This window comes from Xiphophorus maculatus, chromosome 17 (assembly GCF_002775205.1).
Source record: "Xiphophorus maculatus strain JP 163 A chromosome 17, X_maculatus-5.0-male, whole genome shotgun sequence".
In the NCBI taxonomy this organism is placed as follows: domain Eukaryota; kingdom Metazoa; phylum Chordata; class Actinopteri; order Cyprinodontiformes; family Poeciliidae; genus Xiphophorus; species Xiphophorus maculatus.
Window position 1 is genome coordinate 18,778,619 of NC_036459.1, and position 19,539 is coordinate 18,798,157.

General features: G+C 39.9%; 1 protein-coding gene across 1 annotated transcript; it reads right to left on the reverse strand.

The window, feature by feature from the left end:
- Nucleotides 1–14: 14 nt before the first annotated feature.
- mkln1 (muskelin 1) lies at nucleotides 15–16,739 on the reverse strand. Its single transcript, XM_023350238.1, has 18 exons — nucleotides 16,646–16,739; nucleotides 15,718–15,787; nucleotides 14,494–14,636; nucleotides 13,643–13,731; nucleotides 13,437–13,546; nucleotides 12,247–12,439; nucleotides 12,022–12,138; nucleotides 11,766–11,831; nucleotides 9,397–9,509; nucleotides 9,109–9,321; nucleotides 7,615–7,836; nucleotides 7,400–7,529; nucleotides 6,803–6,950; nucleotides 6,147–6,261; nucleotides 4,734–4,873; nucleotides 4,385–4,487; nucleotides 3,889–3,943; nucleotides 15–3,606 (listed from the first exon to the last, which is right to left on the reverse strand). Exons 1-18 carry the CDS (start codon nucleotides 16,723–16,725, stop codon nucleotides 3,485–3,487), a joined length of 2,229 nt encoding a protein of 742 aa, XP_023206006.1. The 5' UTR covers nucleotides 16,726–16,739; the 3' UTR covers nucleotides 15–3,484.
- Between the last annotated feature and the right edge of the window lie 2,800 nt (nucleotides 16,740–19,539).

The following is a 19,539-nucleotide window of genomic DNA, read 5'->3' on the forward strand; positions in this document are numbered from 1 at the left end:
AAACAGCTCTTGAGAAAATTTGAACAAAATACAATCTTTATTTGTTATATACATTACATACAATGCAATACTACAAGGCTCTCTACACATTCTGTGTGTGCACAGAGTGGTGCGTGTGGATCAGAGAGTACCGGCCTTACACCTCCTCAGACCCACAGCGGGCTCCAGAGACGGGCAATGACCATATATGGTAATAAGTTATGACACAGCAAAGGTTGTGGGACCATTTCCCCAACACATATCCAAAAAAGAAAACAAGCATTTGGCATTGTGTGGTAAATTAAGGTGTTCAGAATGAAGCTTTCTTAAACAAAACCTTCTTCTGGTAAAAAACTGAAATGCTCCAGTAAAGTGGAGAGTCTCAAACATTATCAGAATACCTTCAATAATCCTTCTTATTGCTTCCTCAAGTATTCTTTTACACCATGAATTCATTCTGTATAGAAGCAACATGGGGGGAAACACACCCTTCATCATCATCCAGTATAAGTGCATTTAAAAGAAAAAATGCGGATTTCACCAAAAATTTATACAGAGTGGCAAGTATTTTTATTATAATGATTATCTCTTTTAATCCATATTTAAGGCAAAAATCATAAAAAAATTAGCAGAAATGCATCACTCAGGGTGTAACGAATGCAATAAAAGTATCTTCTTAAACTTAATTACCGAATAAAAAAAAACTTAATTTATTGACATGTCCCACTCTACTAAAATAAATGAAATTCCAGATTCATCGCTCTCCTCTCTGCTAAGGCTTAAAATGTCTGTTAAGAGTTTTGAAAGCTACGTCTGTTAGCGGTTATTAAAACAGGTGATGCTCCTGCCAGAAAGCAGCTAGCGACATCCTCCAGCTACTTTCACTCAATCCAAGAGAAACAAGAGGAAGAGGAAGCGAGCCTATGTGGCTGAAGTTATTTGATACCATGGTTGTTTATCATCTTCTACGCTTTTAGTGCGTTTTGCTAATGGTGTCCTTTGGTAAGAGAATAGCTGGATAACATTTAGTGATTTCAAATATCCGTTTCGTGAGCAGAGCTCTAATATTCATATGCTACATATGAAGCTTCCACAATCACACGTGTGATGGGGGTCAGTGGTTTTTATCTCTGTGCTTAAGGACTGCAATCATAACAACTCGTATCACTTAGCTTGGCAAATTCTTCCTAAAAACACCAGGACTGTTTTCCCGGCGTTCCAAAAGTAGAATCCCACCCAGCTGCAGGTTTTAAGCGAGCTGTGGCGCTCGCCTTCCTGCAGAACTGAAGCAACCTTTGGTTTGCAGTAATCAGTGTTTTGCCTTTAGGCAGACTGCAAACAGTTCATGTTATCTGCAGTAAAGGCCAACTGTTACTGTTCCTAAAGTCCTAAACTGGGACCAGTAAGGAATGTCTGGTGGGACATGAATGAATATTTAGCTTGATTAAAATCTATATTTTATGACCGATAAGTTAAAACAAGCAGTAAACAAAAATATTAGAATCACTCCATACTGTAGTGCACCAATAATCTGTATGTAAAAATAGAATGTACAGATTTAAACTATTTAATAGTGGAGGGAGACATTTTATTTAGCCAGATCCAAGTATGTAGCCCGGCAACCACGCCTTTATATCAGCACATTTATAACTGCTGCTTAATCAACTCTTTAAAATGATCTGATCTCTGATTGATGTTTCCTCAAGTGGGATTTATAAACACCAACTGGTGAGTAAAAAAAAAACCTGATGTGTTTAGAAGGTCAGAGGTTAGGAATCTAAGACTGCGAGGCACACCAACCTACATTTACTACGTCAAGAGCGTCATGGAAACAGAAACAGGAGGAGTGAGAGGCAGACTCACTGCGGTCCATGCCTGGCGGTTCTGGTCCGGTTTGGAGTTTTTAACAACTACGCTGTTGACCGTCCACGTCAACGGATTTAGCTCTAAAACTGGAACACCAACAGAAAAGGTTTGACTATCATTCAGTTGTTAAGGTTTTAAACCAGAATCTTAATAAATTTACAGATTTATGCTTCAGTTACAGTAAACAGCAGGGCACAGATTTCCCATTTTCTGTTTATGGAAATGATTGTAAATGAAAACTTCCCTGAAATTTATCAACTAAAACATACATTCTTTACTGCTTTGTGTTAAAATCTGACACTTTTAATGGACATTTACTTAAATAGGGAGGAAGATTTTTCTTCATAAAGCAAATATGATATGACCAATGATTTCATGTATCGCATGATGTCCTGCTGATTCTAATCTTTTTTTTTTTAAGGAAATACTAACATAAAAGAGGAGGAAATGTGATGCAGATTCCATCATGGAGCTTTGTGACAACCAGAATATAAAAGGTTTACAATTAGATATTAGTAAACCAATATCCATGCTGTGTTTATATAGACTAAAAATGGTTTTCAGTTTTGATGTATTTTATGAACAAGAAAAAGTGATATTTTCAGATTGTGGGCATATTGTTTGTAGATGTAATTCAACATCTACTATCTGATCAACCTAACTGTGAAAAAACGAATCATTTGTGAGTATTTTCCACTCACACAAGGGACTTTAAGGAAACCTATAGGAGGTCATTTGTAACAATAATCGAGGTTCTTAAAGCACTATCACAGATTTTTCCCCTTATGCTGAATATCTGATACAGGAACTAATGAGCATCTATGTGTAAACTCAGAACATTTAGGTAAGATGGGAGACATTCCAGCAGAAAATGCATCCAGTCCAGGAAAATATTCTGTATGTATATTTACATATTTTGTACATAATTTCAGCAATTAGAATCAATTGACAGTCTGATAATTGAAGTGTTTAAACTTATATTAGTCAGACCCAAAAGGACTTTTAGATTTCCTGACATACATATATATTCTTTTTTTTTTTTTCCTCATCGCACTCACTAAAACTACTAAAATTGTAAACTACATTTTTGTTTGTGGTTGGTGCGGCTGCGTGTCGTCTAGAAAAAAGTCATGAGCTCCAAAGAAAGCCGAGCAGTTCTTCAAAAACGAAAGCAGCAAAGAAGCCGGACAATGAGCCTGAACGTGTTCCCCAGGAGAGACGTTCAGGAAAAGCCTAAAGAACAGAGGAGCTGGGGAAACTCGGCCGACTTTAAAGAAAAAAAATCCACTGGCCTTAAAAGTACTCATTGAACGCCTGTGTGTGAAAAGCAAAGCAGAAGTGCAACAATCTTTTTTTTGTCAAATTAAAACTTTTTAGAGCTTTGAGCAATCGGCTCACACCTAAAGAAAAAAAACAAAAAAAATAAAAAGCACCAAAGGCTTTTAGAAAATCTCACTCATGTCTACCTAGCACAGTGGTTCTGTGTTTTAATACCCTCATCGCCATGGTGACAAAGCCTGTAGAACACAGGTCAGTTTAGTGGAGGTGGACAAAGTGGACTCAGCTGGCCAGTCTGGTGTGTTTTAGGTGTGTGGGGTGCACAGGTGTGTGTTCAGTCGAGTGTGAAAGGAGCAGGATGCTAGAGGGTGATCAGGTCCACCAGGTTGCCCTTCGGGGGCGTCATGCTGTCGGGGAAGAAGTTGACCAGCGTGTCAAAGAGCTGCGTTCGCTGAGCGTACGTCTGGTCTACGTCAGAGAAGCCTGAGAGAAGGAGGGAGCAGAGGTTTGTGAGGACTGACCCCCGGTCAGGTTCAGGCTGCTGCCTGAGGGTTACTCTGCACTAACACTTACTGCTCATTTAAAATAAAACAGTGAACTCTTAATCAGTACCACATGCAAATGAAGGGTGTTTAAATCTGATAAACATGATTTCCTCTTGATGTTTACGGTTTATGGGGTAAAGTATTGTCACTAACTGAAGTCAAGCAGACTCAACCTATCCAGTATCTTTATCCAACACATTCAGAGTGATTCGGGTCTTACCTAGAGGGATGAAATCAGAACTGGACTTGAAGAGAGCAGTTGGTAGGAGCTGGAACTGAAACGCAACACAAACACCTGTGTCACCGACATTCAGGAGAACAGAAGAGTCAAACAGCCCTACGCTCACCTACGGCTGGGCAGCAGATCCATTTCATCCACTAATCAATTTTGTTTGGTTTATGAAGATTTAATTCAAGGAAAATGTGGATTGTTTTCCACCAATGGAAACCTTTAGGTTCCGTAGTTCAAAGTAGAAATGCATCGATATGATATTAATATATTAATCGGTCTCGATTTTGAAAAAAAATAAATAAAAAAATAAATTCTATACAGTAATTGGTAACTATGTTCCCAATCCATAAGGACAAATCTATTCAGTTTAATTCTATGCAATGTGCTCTAAGTGACGTCAAACTCTCAGCTCTAGTCTCAGCTGAACACGCAGGTTGACATTCACTCCAGTTAGTTAAAGTAGTGTGTGTGAACGCTGCAGTACCTCTTTGGTCTCATCGGGGTCAGTGTGGTCCACGGTTAGCGACAGGTCATTCTGAAGGTACTTCAGAGCATTCAGTGGCTCTGACTGGGCTTTCTCCTCAAACCTACCACACACAGTCATGGTCAACACAGTGGGCAAACAATGACAGACCGCTGTTACAGATTACAACCACTAGATGGCAACATGCTACAACTTTAAGGTTACCTGTACTACTATTTCCCATAATTTACTGTTCTCTAGTTTTAAATCAAAGTCCTGACTGTAGATGACAGAGAAATCTTTGTATCTACTGTCTTATCATTGACCTGAACATAACAGGTGACGGAGTGACACAGTAAAATCTGCAGACCTGTATTTCCTGATGAGGTATCTGCAGTGGCGCAGCAGGTACTCCTTGGAGGGCCGACACAGTTTGAGGGACCAGAAGTCATCCAGGCGCATCTTAGGAGAACACGACTTCCCTGGGTTTCCTCCAAACAGGTAGTGCACCTGGACATTTTGGGATAAACATGCATGGAACAGACACTCTCCAACACTTACACTAAATTATTCATGCAATACTAGATTAAAAAGAACTCAGACGGGCCTGATTGACTGACCTGCACTGACCTCCGTGGTAGGAACAGAAATACGATCTTTTCATCAAAGGTACAGTTGTGAGAAAATAACGAGTGATATCTGTTTGTTTGTCAACATACGGATATTTAATGTTGGTTTTAACAATGCTGAAAAATTCTGGCCCGGAAACAAAGAAAATATATTTTAATTTTGTTTCTGTATGATGTAAGAAACTTTCTCTGGTGCTGAAAGAAATGAGGAAACCACATTGATTCTGGATTCTGTTGCTGCTCTTGGTCAGGATTCCCTTGAAAAAGAGTTTTTAATCTCAGAGGGGTTTTTATCCTGGTAAAATAGAAGTTAAATAAAAAAAAATTAAATCCCACTTAACTGAATATAGTTGCATAATATGAGTTGAGAACATCCTGACTCAGCATTTTTAAAGGTTGTCTAAGGCCTTCAGAAAGAAGACAGCAGTGGTGTCAGAGTGTTGGTATGTCTCTAACATTTATTACATCAAACAAAAGAAAATGACTCTGAGTGGATTGGTTACATTATAAACACAGTGGAAACTCAGTTTTTTTGGATTTAGTTGAAAGGATGGAATGAATTTTGACCACTGTCTGGTTGATTTGGGCTCCTGAGGTTAGAGGTCAATATATCATCTATGCAGCAGCAGGAATAACTGCTGGTTATTCCATTTCAACTAAGAAACTGGATCACAGTAAACAATCATATTTATCAAATTAGAACCTACATTCCAATGAGAATCGCTTCTCAGATTAAAAGTACTGTAATCTTTAAGCACATATTAATAATTCTCATTATGCCCATTTTTATTAAAATGAGCTTAACTTTTTCTATAGAGGAATTCCTCCAGTTGCTCAGCTCTACAGTAAGTTCAGTCATATATCTAAACATCACCAGTTTGCTGTGAATAATGATAAATATAACAGGAATAATAAACCAGAAGGGATTCCTGGTGTTCAAAAAGCTAACTACTACAGCTCCTGCTAGTTTGTGTGAAGTTTTGTTGTTTTTATCTTTATTTTTAAGCGGACACATTTCTAAGCCCTAGAATATTCATGACGCACTGAGGCAGAATGCAGTCAGAGGGATGTGAGAGGAGGGTGGGGGTATTTTATTGACACTGTTTGGGTTTTGGACATGCAGACTGTGTGGCAGCGTAGGGTAGAAGTGCTACCTTGTGCATCTCATCGTAGACCAGCTGGTGTGCAAAGCGTGGACATGGTTCCTCCTCCTGCAGCGTCTTACTTGGGTTTTCTTTTACAGCCTGATCGTTCTTATACACACATGACCTGAGTGAAAAAAACACACACACACAGAAGTGATGATGAGAAAGAAGAAGAAGAAAAAATGCTCAGAATACATCCTGAAGCCATCAAGGAAAAAACAAACGTAGCGTAGGCTGTTCTGGTTGTGGTAAAAAACACAAACGAAGCCACACTTTCAGAATCAGTTTACCCCAGTTCTTACCATGCGTCATAAATTCAAAAAAGGAACAAATTGTAGCAAAAAAGGAACAAATTGTAGCACATCATATGCTAATGATGTGATTCACTAGAAGCAGTTGGCCACAGCTTTTCCTGCACATCGTGTTTACTGTGATCCAACTGTTCCCTGTTGAATCGCCTCAAAAGATGATTTCTTTTGTCCGCTGTTATATAAAGACACTGAGTGCTGGCAGCCAGCTAGTGCTGCACGAACACTGAGCCTCTGTGGTGTGATCACGGTGACAGAGCGACGCTGCGCATGTGTCTGAGAACTTCCTGTGAGTGTTGTGGTTACAATCAGAGTCGTCTCTGAACGACGAGGCCTGGCTTTCGTTTCGGGGCCTACCAGTTGTTACGGGCGATGTCGTAGATCCAGAACGAGTTGCGCACATTCTCCTCCCGTTTGTCCTTGTCTTTGCTCAGCCCCGACAGGACGTGGATCTCGTTGAGCTCCGGGTCGATGGTGGCTCTCTGGGTGAAACCAGTCATTGGAACTGGGAAACAGTGAAAGAACGTTTAATGACAAACATTTGTTGCAGATAAAACTCCAGTTGTTCTACAAGAAGCAGATCCTCCAACCCAGAAGCCATAGAAAACTCTGCCTAAAGTTTGCTAAGCACCCTATTGAAGGTGTAGGTGTGCACTGACTGGAAATTTCCGGTCGATCATCAATGTTTAAAAAACCTGAACGGCTAAATGGTCGATACAGATTCACAAAAGAATCTAGATTCTCATTTATTACAATTCAGAACCTCTTTAAAATGTCCCAAATTTGATTTTAAAAAAGAAAACAAATCCACCGTCTACAGACCTCCATTTTGTAACACTGAGACTTTCTGACGTCGCTATGCCGACAGGACAGGAACCTACGAGCGCTTGTATCTGAGCCCAGTCTGGCTTTAATTAACGCAGCTTGTTAGAGCAACTGGAATTAAAAACTCACCCATCCCAGAATCCTTTTTGGTACCATCAGATATGATCTCTACATGATCTCCGTCCACGTCGTAGCTGAAGAAATCGTTCAGGTACGTCTTTGACCTCTGACCCCCAAACACATAGAGACAGCGGTTTCTCTGTTGACCGGTACAGAGGTAACATCAGTTAGCATCAGGTAACATTAGTTGGCTCTACCAGGATCCAGTCTGGAGTCAGACTCACGGTGTGGAAGAGCATGCAGTGTCCGATCCGGGATTGAATGTCTTCTGGCCCGGCGTTGCACGAGTCTTCCCGTAGGAGGCGCCACGTCCCCGCCTGGCAGTGGAATGCGTACAGACCGCTGAACTGTGGCTCAGACGTCCGACTGTCCTCCACGCTGCCATTACATGTCAGGATGCGGCCGCCAAACGTGTAAATCATGTGTTTCTCTGAGTCCATGCACATCTGCAACAACAGGAGAGGGAAGGCGGATCAGGTTGGTATTCTAATATATTTTGGTAAGACATTAACAGAATTTGGAAGTTAGATTGGCTGGATCACTTTCTAATTTGGGGGTAATTGCTTCTTACTGACAGAAATAATTAGGTGACAGTCACAGTAAGCACTGGTTACCCCACTATTATCAACTTAGTGAATTGTTGCTTTATTTAGTGACTTTTCAGACAGAAGAAACACTTTTTTTTTTTTAATGATTGGCCACAAAAGTGGAATCGGTGCAGTCCTACTGATCAGCATGGCAAATACAGAAAGAAAGATTTTTTCATACATACAACTCATTAAACCTTGGAACTCAAACAGATTTTGCCTGTAAGCATCAACCAGAGTGAACTTTAATAAACTGCTTATAGTTTGGCAGATTTATCATGCACCTCTAATAAATTTACAATAATAAAAATATTTAAAAGCATGTCTTAACACACCATCACTTTCCAATTTGTAATGTGACTAACAGGTAGTTGGTAGTTATTGGTTTTTGTAAGTGAGCACCTGACTTGTTGATTATTTGCTAAACAAAATTTGGTCTTAAATTTCAAAAGAGAGAGAAAAAAAGACCATTATGGGTTTTTATGAAATATTAAGAAACAGGAATTGATATTTGGTTTGTTGAAAGGCCTCGTTCCACTGTTCAGTTTATAGAAAATTAACTTGCAAATCTAAGACACCTGTCATTCCCTGAATTATTTTGGAAGTATTCTACTGGCTTTTGCATGTAGAGATCCACCAGGAAGTGGGTTGGTGACCAGCATCAGAGGATCGCTACATGGAACACATATGGATAACGTTCCTAAATGCTAATGTATAGTTTAATATAGTTTAAATGTCAACTCTGTACTCATTTTTTCCTGCGCGGCCTCCTCTTCCTCTTCTCAGAATCAGACTCCATCACAGCCCCTAACATTCTGCCCAATCGGATCGTATCTGTGAGCTACGTGTTTATAATATCCCGCTCACACACTGATGAATTTGAGTCCTGTTGGATTTCTAAGATTCGATGAGTTATTACTCTTTAGCTGACATCTGGATCAACATATCAGATATGTCACTTTTTTTTGTTTTGTTTTAAACAGGAATATTGGTAGCAAAATGTTAGATCAGTAAATCTCTTTTTGAAAGATTTTTTTAAAAACGAATGCTTTTCAAAATAAAAAAGAATCTCCAATACAAAAAAACCCTGAGTAAAAACAAAGAGAAGGCAGAGTGAAACAGGAGCGCTACCTGGTGGTCAAACACCAGCTTGGGCCCTCCATCCGCCGACGTGTCCTCGCTGAGGAGCGTCCAGGTGTTGGCCGTGATGTCGTAGCGGTAGAAGTCGCTCTTCAAGGACTTGCTGTTCCTGACGCTGGAGTCCAGATAGCGGCCCAGCGTGTAGATCTGCCGCCGCTGCGAGTCGATACACATCTTGTGGCAGGAGCGGGCACTTGGGCCGTTCTGATTGGAGGACAGCAGACAGGCTTACAGAGCTGCCACCTGCTGGTGGGTTTGTGTAGTCGGGCTGGCCCTCACCTCTTTTTCTGTGTCCCTGGAGATGCAGGCCCACTGGTTCTCCTGGACGCTGTAAGCCCAGAAATCAGCCAGATCCTGAGTGCCATCCCAACCCCCAAACAGGTACACTGTCTCTGCAGGACACACACACACATTACATCACTATTACATCACTACCGGAGACATCAGAGGAGTGGACATCTGACATTACGTCAGCTCAAATTAAGTTACATCAACAAATGAAAGAAGCAAAGAGTGATTTTCATTCTGCCGTCATAGCATGGGTGAACTCCAAAGCATTAATCTCTGTTTGAACATTTAGCCGCCCTGCCCAGAGAACAGAGGCTACAAAAACACACACAACAGCTTCAAAGATCCACTCAGAAAAAAACATCCAGCAAGAGCAGACCTGTTCCATGACCACATCCAGCAAGTTCAGACATGTCCGAGAGGGAGGGCTTTCTACCAGACATCTATATGTCAAAATATTAGAATCTGATTCATCACTGGGTTGCTGTGATTGACTCCAAAAGTTAATAAACAAGTCCTAAATGTTTTTATTAAGGCCATCAATTGATTAAAAAAGGAATGCAAGAGGCAAAACATGGGATTAGGCCTGTTACCATGACAAATTTTGCTGGATGATAAATTGTCCCAGAAGTTATTGCAATAAATGATAATTTTGTTTTGAGACCATTTCCCAGTAATATCATGGTAATGGCATAGTAATGCAAGAACACATTGTCAAAGGTCAATAAACTTTAAATTCTAATGAACATTTAACTCTGGAACTGGAAGACATTTTCAACATCCAAAACAAATAAACAAAACGACAAATAAAATGAATTATGAAATCTGTGTAAACAGAATTGTTCTTCAATAAAGGGATTCCGTAGTTAAGACCAAAGCACCAAACTGAAGACTTTTGTCATCCAATTCTTGGTAGAAGGAGAAGATCAATAAATCATGCAAATGAAAATTGAGCTCGTTTTAATTTTTCTTGCGATCGATTCATTATTTATGGCAACAGGGCTACATTGCATCACTTCTCATGTCTTTGATGCTTTTGTACTTATCCACTATTCGTGCTTTTTTTGTTCATAGCAGTGTTGCTTCAGCTGTGTGTAGCTGCATGTAAAAAGAGGTTTTGCTACGTTATTTTGTTAACAGTAAAATCATTTCTGTTGCTGCCGCTGTGCTGCAGCGCCACAAAGCAGCGCCACAAAGCAGGCCGAGGAGAGACGGTGGAGCTGTTCCAGAGGAAAACGTGAGAAAAACAGCTGAGACAGAGTCGGGCGTTATGTCAAAGCTACAGCGCAGATGATTTCCAAAAAGTACAGAAACCTGTACAATTTATCTTGGGTTTAAAAAAAAACAACAATGGCATTAAAATAATCCAGGTCAGACACAAAGGATTTATACTAGAAAACATCACAGAATCCAAAGCAGATCTATGTGATGATAAAGAAATTTGGCAAAATTAGTAGGTCAGACTTAAAATAGTAAAAAAAAAAAAAAAAAAATCTAATTGGATTTTTTAAATTATTATTATTATTATTATTTTATTTGCCTTTGTTCAACTAGAAGTTCTAAACTTCTGTTAGTAGGGGTCTGGATGTACATATGTACATTTCAAAATTATTACAAAATAAAGTTAGAAAAAAAAGGAAATTGGAACCTTTTTGTAGATAAAAGGTAAAAGATTCCATGGTGGAATCAGGAAGACGTCTGTCTGCTGCTGCTCATCATGTTTTACCACACAGAACTGTCAGAATGGAGGCCACATTTCAGAGTACGCAGCGTGGAAAATTTGGACACGGTTACTGAAATGATGTAACAAACGGTACAATTTTAGAAGAAATCTTGAAACTTTGTGGCCACAGTGTTACTTTCTTCTTTTATCTATGACGACACCAAAACTCCATCAAAAAGGCCTGATTGGTTCACCTCCAGGTTAACCTCAGGTTGAGTCAGAATTGCATAATGAAGCGACTGTCAGTATAAAACAAGCAACCTGAACAATAAGGAGTTTAACTGTGTATTGATTCCTCTTTTTAAAATAAATGGTTCATGGAAGTAAACTGTATCAACTTGCTGATTCGCTGTAACTGCTGTTTGGAAGGAGTCGGCGCTCAGCGCTGCAGTGACTCCACCCAGCAGTCTGCAGATCCACCTCCACACATTACACAGGCTTTTATCCCAGCCTCAACAAATCACAACTGAAGTGCTGTCACCGTCAAAGCAGAAGTAGTGAAGTGAGTTTTAAACATGAGCCTGAAGGTGGCTGTGGGAGGAAACGAGGCTTAATTTGATTACTCCAAAACAGAGCTTTGCATTTACAATCTGACGGAGGAGGAAGTGACTCATGGCAGCGTCTGCGTGGGTCTCACCAGTCTGGACGTCAATGACCATTTGATGTCCTCCCCTCATCCCGGGCCTGTTGTCATCGCCGTCACCTGGAAACGAGGAGACGGGGAGGAGATAAGGGTGGAACGTGAGGATGGAGGATGAAAGCAAGGGAGTGGGTGGGTAAGGAAGGAGGCAGAAAAACAGAAAGCAGGGTTAGGTTTCCAGTGAGCTTCCAGAGATCTGGAGTGTTTAATCCAACAGACTGGGAGGATTTCCCAGGCGAATAGAAGCTCTCACTGTTCATGTCGTCTCGGCTGGTTTCTTGGCTGCCTGTACCTTTGTTGCACTTGGGGATGATCTGACTCCACCTGGGCTTGTACTCCTGCTGGCTGATATACTGGTTAAACAAACCATCTAGCAGAGAAATGAGATGATGGAATGTTGGGAAAGCAGTGAGCGTCTGCACATGTTCACTTCGATTGAGCTGCAGAGTGAGGCGGAGCTGGAGCCGCAGGGCCGTACCTCTCACTGCTTTGTCTATGAGCTCCTCACAGGCGTCAAAGTCTCCCTGCAGGACCAGACAGTCGTGCAGGTGTGTGAGCATGGGGTGTTCCAGGGCTATGCGCGTCTTCTTCTGCAACGACTCGAAGGCTTCCGTGTAGTTGTGCTGCCGGAAGTGCTTGAGGCAGAGCCGAATGGCTTCCTGTTCTCTGTACTGAAACGACACGATGGACAGCAACTTTACATCGATTCCACAACCTAATCTGAGCTGTGAAGACGACTTCCTGTGATGTCATGACACTGAATTAGGGATGGAATGACTTTTTTCATTACCTGTACCGATATCTGAGGTCTAGTATCAGCCAATACAGAAAAACAGCTGAATTTCCTTAAAATATTTATTTTTCTTTTAATACAGAAATAAATGTACTGACTCACAGCTTCATTTGCTAACTCTGCACCAGTACAGCACACTTCAATACACCAAGAACTTCACAAGTTTGGTCAAACATGTAAAAATAAAACTGCAACAAACTTTTCAAATGGTTCAGAAAGTGCAAATAGGAATTCTAAATATAATGTAAAATAAATAGTAAAGCATGATGTCACTAAGAGCACAAAGCATAGAATTAGACTGAATAGATCTGCCTTATGGATTAAGAACAGGAAAAACTCATTCTGAAGGTATTCGTCCTTCCTTCATTAAACAAGATTATTTCTATGAAGCACCAGAACTGCAAGCAGACAAATAGGCCCACGTCATGATGGTAGCACCACCATGCTCCACAGCTGCAACAGTTCTACAGCAGTTTAGAGAAATTCTACAATAAATTTAAGTTAAAGAAGAACAAAAAAATCACTGAGCTTGTATGATAGTGAAATAATATCAAAAATGCCTTGATGAGTATTTCAACATGCACTTCTTATGAATTACTGATTACTCTAAGAATATTGCCTCTGTTGTGCCAAAAGGGACTGACATTGTAAAAGATATATACAGTATATATATATATATATATATATATATATATATATATATATACACACACACACACTTCTAGTGGCATAATAATAAAGGAAGAAATGCCTAAGTTTAAGTTATTCTACAAATTAATTCTCAAGAAAAAGGGTGTTTGAAATAATTACATTTATTTTAGAGAAATAGTGGAAATGTTAGGAGTATTTTGAAAGATAAAGCTTGGAGTTCTGACCTTGCTGTACCAGTTAAGGCAGGGCTGCACCACATCAGGGTCCTCAATGCCATGCAGTTCAATGTACCAGATGCTGAAGTTAAAACTGGGCCCCCAAGACATCAGAGGCACTATGGCAAACAGGCAGAAAAGATTCAGGAAAATGAAGGAGAAATGGAAAACCTGAGCAGTGTAAACGAACCCAACCACAGATGGACGCCTTTTACCTATTTTCACAAATCTGCAGGGAAACATCTGCTCATCAATCTTATGCTTTAACGTAAATGTCTCCTTGTTGTAGTCGTTCTTAAGGCCACTGAGAGGCAAGCAGAAAGAAGACGGGTCAGTTCTTAAACGCTGTTTTAACTTTCATTGTTGGTTTATTTACTTCACTAAAGCCGCAGTAGAAAACTTGTATAAAAATGCTCTTAACATATTTGATAATACATAAATAATATGTTTTTCAGGTATACATTGCCATTTTATAGCATAATCTAGCAACAATGCCAACATTAGTCATCATAAAAATGCTGTACATATCTAATTTGACTTCCTAATTCAGCGACCTCTTTAAAAACTCCTGCTCCTTCTGAAACTCCACCTTCAGGAAGTCATCAAAAACATCACTCCTCCTCTATTAACCCTTTAACAATGTTTTTCCCAACATTCTTATGAGCTCAGCAGATGTGCAGTTCACCTGGGTTAGCTAATTGCTGCTGGCTAGTCTGAAGGAGCTGAGGAGCTCTGAGGAGGAGATGCACCTAGAAAAGGTGGAGAGATCACCTGGACAGAGAAGAGTGACTGTCCAGTGTCGACATTTCCCTTCCTTAGGGTCCAATCCAATCCTGACTTAGAATCACATTCCTTAAGGGTTTTGTATATTTGGTCAAAGAGATGTGGCATTAAACTGTAAATCATGCTGGGATGGCAAAAAGTGCAAACAAAGACAAACACGCCATATGAAAATAAAACAGCTTAACGTTTTATTTTTCCCCTGGTACCGACGGCTACATGCTGTGCAAGAGACGGAGATCAAGAGATCTACTTTAGAACTGGACTCTGTAGTCGAGAAACTCACCTGGATAAAAGTTCTGTCATGTTCTCCTCACTCATCCCACCAAACACTTTGAACTTCTTGAGGTTGCAGACATGAGTCTTCTCATACTTGCCAAAGGTGATACTCTGAACAATCGCCGGCCTTTCCAACTTCAAGATTAAAAACTAGTGAAGAAGAGACAGAGATACAAAACAGCATGAAGCATAAAAATAGCAAGGCGCCATTCCTTGGTGAAGACTGGCTGTACTGCCAACTATGGTGATAATTAAGACTGTAAATGTTAACTTCTGCAACAGTGCAGTGAAACTGAAGGGGTGTGGGAGGGGGGTCACATAGAAAGTAGAGCCACAAAGTTTGCAAAAATCACAAAAAATGGAAAACCTTTTTCATGAATGGAACTTTGCACAAGAACTTTGCAAAGACTTAGAATGTAGACTTAAAGTCACCCATCTTCAAGTCCTTTCCCCCCAGGCATGTTAAAAACAACTAATTAACCCAATTATTATAAATTTCCCAAAAAGAAAATCATGTTTTCACTTAAACATGATAAACAACTCATTATTTGTTGTTGACATGCCTACTAGCTTCACCTCATTTAAGACCATGTGTAACCACTTTCCCTTTCTGTTCATCCTTTAGCCTGGCTAGCTACACATGTTCTTTAGAACTCAGGCTCTACTGATAAGTCCAGAAGTTGAAGGCAACCCACAAATATTACAACCCTATAATCTGATGCGGACGATGACATCTTAAGGAGAACACACAACAACTTTGATTATATTTACAACACCTAAATGCATTTAAACATCCTGTAAGAACAGCATACACAGCATTGCTCAGGTGAATGCTGTGACCTATTGGTCACTCTTTGGTCTTGTGATCCCTGCTGCATGACCTAAAAGAGAACACAGTCTATGACCTCAATAAACCAACTGGAAAGGCGTGAAAGAACACAGTGATCTATGAAGGGAAAAAAAACACAGTTGCATGTTTATTGAGAAAATGTGAACAAGAGGTAATCATCTCTTTTAATCATACAGAAGCAGGGTATAGTTACAGTTATTTGCAGATTAAAATGGAGACGTGTGAGCATAGGACTCTGTTATTCCCTTATTTGTCCTGAATTTCACATTGATCAGGATGTACAAAGGAAATGCGCTTGAATTCATATCTTAATTTGTATATAGGGACGTCGTTTTCTACATTTTATAGATGCAACGTCATTGGCTAACTGGATCAGCCTACCTGTGGAGGATAGTTGCTCTCTGAAGACCACCTGGAGGACTGATCGTTAGGTTTATCCACCAAGATATTCCTAAGAAATGAAAAAGATTGGCTTTATTTACCGAGTCTGGAAAGTGACCAATCAAGTTAGCAAGAACAAAGGCAAGGAAAGACTAAAAGAAATCATTACAGGACAGTAATTATATAAACTGCCAGACGCGTACAGGAACAGCTTCCGGTGTCAGTATGGAATAGATGAAGCACGATAGTTCAATTAGCAGTAGCTAGCTTGATGATGAAGCCGTGAAGCAGCAACAGCTAAAATATAACAGACATACACACTGTGCCCGATATTACCAACACTCCACTGATTAAGCAGTGTTGCCATATTTTAAGCAAACCACGAAGTCTGATTTAGTTTCACTGCACGGGTAAACAGGCTAATTAGCTAATGAGCTGGTTAGCCAATAGTAACAGGACCTGTGTATCAGCTTCAGTTATGCCAACATAAACATTTATTTCCACACGTTACCGCACAGCATGCTAATGCAACAGGGTATAGATTATTGAATTTGAAGTTGTTTAAAATGCCCCATTTTTGAAAAGATAGTAACATGGTTTGTTTTGTTTACGTCGCGACTGCAAGAACTCAACTGCTACTGAGGCTTAGCTACACGTTTATAATACTCAGTTTAACGTTGTATTAAGGGGTATAAATGTTACACGCTACTGAATCAGAAAATCTTTAGAATAGCCAACAAATAATAATAAATAAACCAGCCCAGCGAGCGCCCTTGTCTCAGCTAGCGCTCGCTGTGTTGGATCTGAGACGAGCTAGGCCAAGTCCAGCCGGCTGGACCGTCCACCGGTACTCGGAGCAACAGAAAGCCCTCCATCAGTCATTAACACTAATGCAAACATGCAGCTAGCTAATGTCCTCAACACTCACTCGGGTAAATATGTGGAGGAATATGAGCTCCATTTAAAAACGCTGAAAGTAAGAACTCTGCTCTCAGGAACGGCAGCCATCTTGTTAGAAAATAGCAGCTAACGGGAGGCTGGCTGACTCTCATTGGCCAGTTTTTCCAACTAGTTCCGCCTTCTCAGTCGAATAAAATTAGACCTGATTGGACGTTATCTCCCGACAGTATTTAGTAATGTTTTATCGTCATTTTTAATACATTTTTTATTTAGTTAACACTAAAAACTGTTATTTTTCAAATTAATTTATTCAATAAGCGAACTTAATCTATTATATATATTCACTCTACATAAAGAACAATATTGTGAACGTTTTTATTATAATAGTTTACAGCTAATAAATCCCCAAAATCTAGATTATCAGAAAATTTAAATGTAACATTAGATCATTAAAAACGGATTTTTTAACAGAAATTTCTGATTTCATGAAATGACATGCAATAGAGGTTGGAGGAAAGATGTTAATCTGGATTTTAAACTTTTAAAAGAGAAAGTGAATTTGAATTAAAATAGGACCTGAAATATTTTTAATAGTCTCTCTTTTTTGGAGAGAAAAACATTTACAGTCAAACAAAAAGACAAAAATGGCAAAAAAAAAATATGCTTTGTAGAATTGCTATGTCATTAATGTCCATATTATTATTTCACATCATTGATCATTTCCTATCAATAATTAATCTTCTTAATATGTAAACACATAGGATGACCTCACCATCTTCCGACATGTTGAGTCATGATTCCCTGCGGAGTGCATGAGTCACAGCGAGGAAAGTGAATGCAGCTTTCATAATGTGAGCTGGATGAATGTTCAGTTGTAAAGATTTTACTATCTTATATTGGATTGGTATTCCTGTAACAACTTAATGGTGCTTAAAGCAGCAGCTCTACTCTGAGAACCTTCCCAGATAACAGAGCTTCCGTCTGTCCATCCATTATCTTACACCCTTATCCCCAATGCGATTGCGGGGGTGATGTTGCATATCTCCAGGGTCAACGGGCGAGAGGCAGGGTCACCCTGGAAGAGTCGCCAGTCCATCGCAGGACAAAGACCCAGCTTTTCACCCCATATTCAAGGGAGAGCCCAGACACCCTGGAGAGGAATCTCATCTCAGCCTCTACCCAGAGCTTGTGACCACAGATGATGAGGGTAGAAATGTAGATTGACTGGTAATTTGAGAATATTTCCCCTGCATCACTGCAGACGCCGCACCAATCCACCTATCGATCTTCTGCTCCAGTTTTTCCTTTATTCATGAACAATACCCCCAAATGCTTGAGGCGCACCAGTCCTGTTTAGGTTGCTCTACTCTAATTCGATTTTGTTTGCCTTGAAAGCACAGAGCATTATGGGTAAATACAACCAAAAGAAATGTTAGTGTCTATTGCTAGCGGGAGAAATGGCTTGTCATTTTTTGCCAAAAACAAAACCGCTAAAGTCTCACACCTACAGAGTGCAACTGATGACATGGGACAAAAGAAAAAAAATATCATGGCTATGACTTAATAACTCATGGGAACAACTTATTTATTTTGTGAGAACTACTTAATTATAACAAGTTGTGGCCATGAACTTTATTTTTTCCATGTCACCAGACAGACCCATACCCACTACTGCATTTTGTTTACACATTTCATGAAGAAGGAAGATGTGTTCAGTGGGGTGTTTGTGTTTTTGTTTCCTTCAGTAGTTCTTGGTGCAGTGCCCCCACAGGTGAAAGGGTAAATAGGTTTTTCAAAGGGTTTAATTCGTCTGGCAGAATGCAGTGTGACAGGAAACCGAAACAGTTCAAGATGTAGCAAAATGTTTCAAATTTGATCCCCTGTCGACCAAATTTTCGCCAACCCAGAGAGAGTGCTTTACCTTCTTCTGGCCAAAGGTCAGATTTGGATGTGCTGATCTTCATCCTGGAAATTGCTCTGGTCCACTTCAGTTAAAGCTGGAGCTGATGAAACCAACAGAACTACATCATCTGCAAAAAGGAGAGACCCGATGCCACCAAAAGGTGGACTCAGATACCTTGGCTGCACCTCCATAAAGATTGTGAACCAATTAGGTGACAGATTGCAACCTTGGCGAAGTCCAACCGGAAACAAGACTGACTGAGCAAGCTCTGACACCAGAAATACAAGGACCTGGTTTGAAGGTGCTGGTACTCCTTCTGAAGTACCCTCAGTAACACATGAACTATCATACCTCAACCTGCTAAGGGTGAAAGTTGAGCCAGCATTCCAAGGCCACCATCTAAAGATGTGAGGATCATTGAACTACGACAGTGTAAGTGCATGACAATGCTACTTGTTGAAGTGCAAAAACTTGTTTGGGATATTGACACTGTAAAGGTCAATCTTTCAATAAAGATAAATTTTTCACATGGGGTTTGGCTCCACTAATAAAATACTGTTTTCTGGTTGTATTGCTTAAGTTGTAAAATTACAGTTCTGCTTACTTTACTACTCACTGCATTTCTCCACCCTTCTTTCATTTATTTATCCAGCTTTGTCCTCCAGCGTTATATTTCACTGAGGCTGAGATAAAAGTGATGTTGTAGGAAGCACGAGTTGTTCCTGTTCACACTACGTTCCCAGAGTAACGTCACTGAGTAGAAGATAAATGAACTACACTTGAGATGGAACCTCAAAACATTGTCCTGAGCCGTATGCAACGAAATTTTGTTCTGTATACACCCTGTGCATGCAAAATGACAATAAAGTCAGTCTAAGTCTAAGTTTAAGATACGAAATCTGAATTTTCAAACATGTTTTTGACATATTTCCAACATGTACATTTGATGATGACACCTTAGAGCTTACTAAAAGCCAAAGGTGTAGTTTTTCTGAAACATTTAATGCTCCATTAAATCA

Coding starts and splice junctions, on each gene's coding strand:
- mkln1 (XM_023350238.1), bottom strand. CDS start 16,725: ATGGCTGCCGTTCCTGAGAGCAGAGTTCTTACTTTCAGCGTTTTTAAA. Junction 7,837..9,108: donor AGCTGGTGTTTGACCACCAG/GTAGCGCTCCTG, acceptor CTGTTGTTGCAG/ATGTGCATGGACTCAGAGAA. Junction 7,530..7,614: donor ACTGCATGCTCTTCCACACC/GTGAGTCTGACT, acceptor ACCGGTCAACAG/AGAAACCGCTGTCTCTATGT.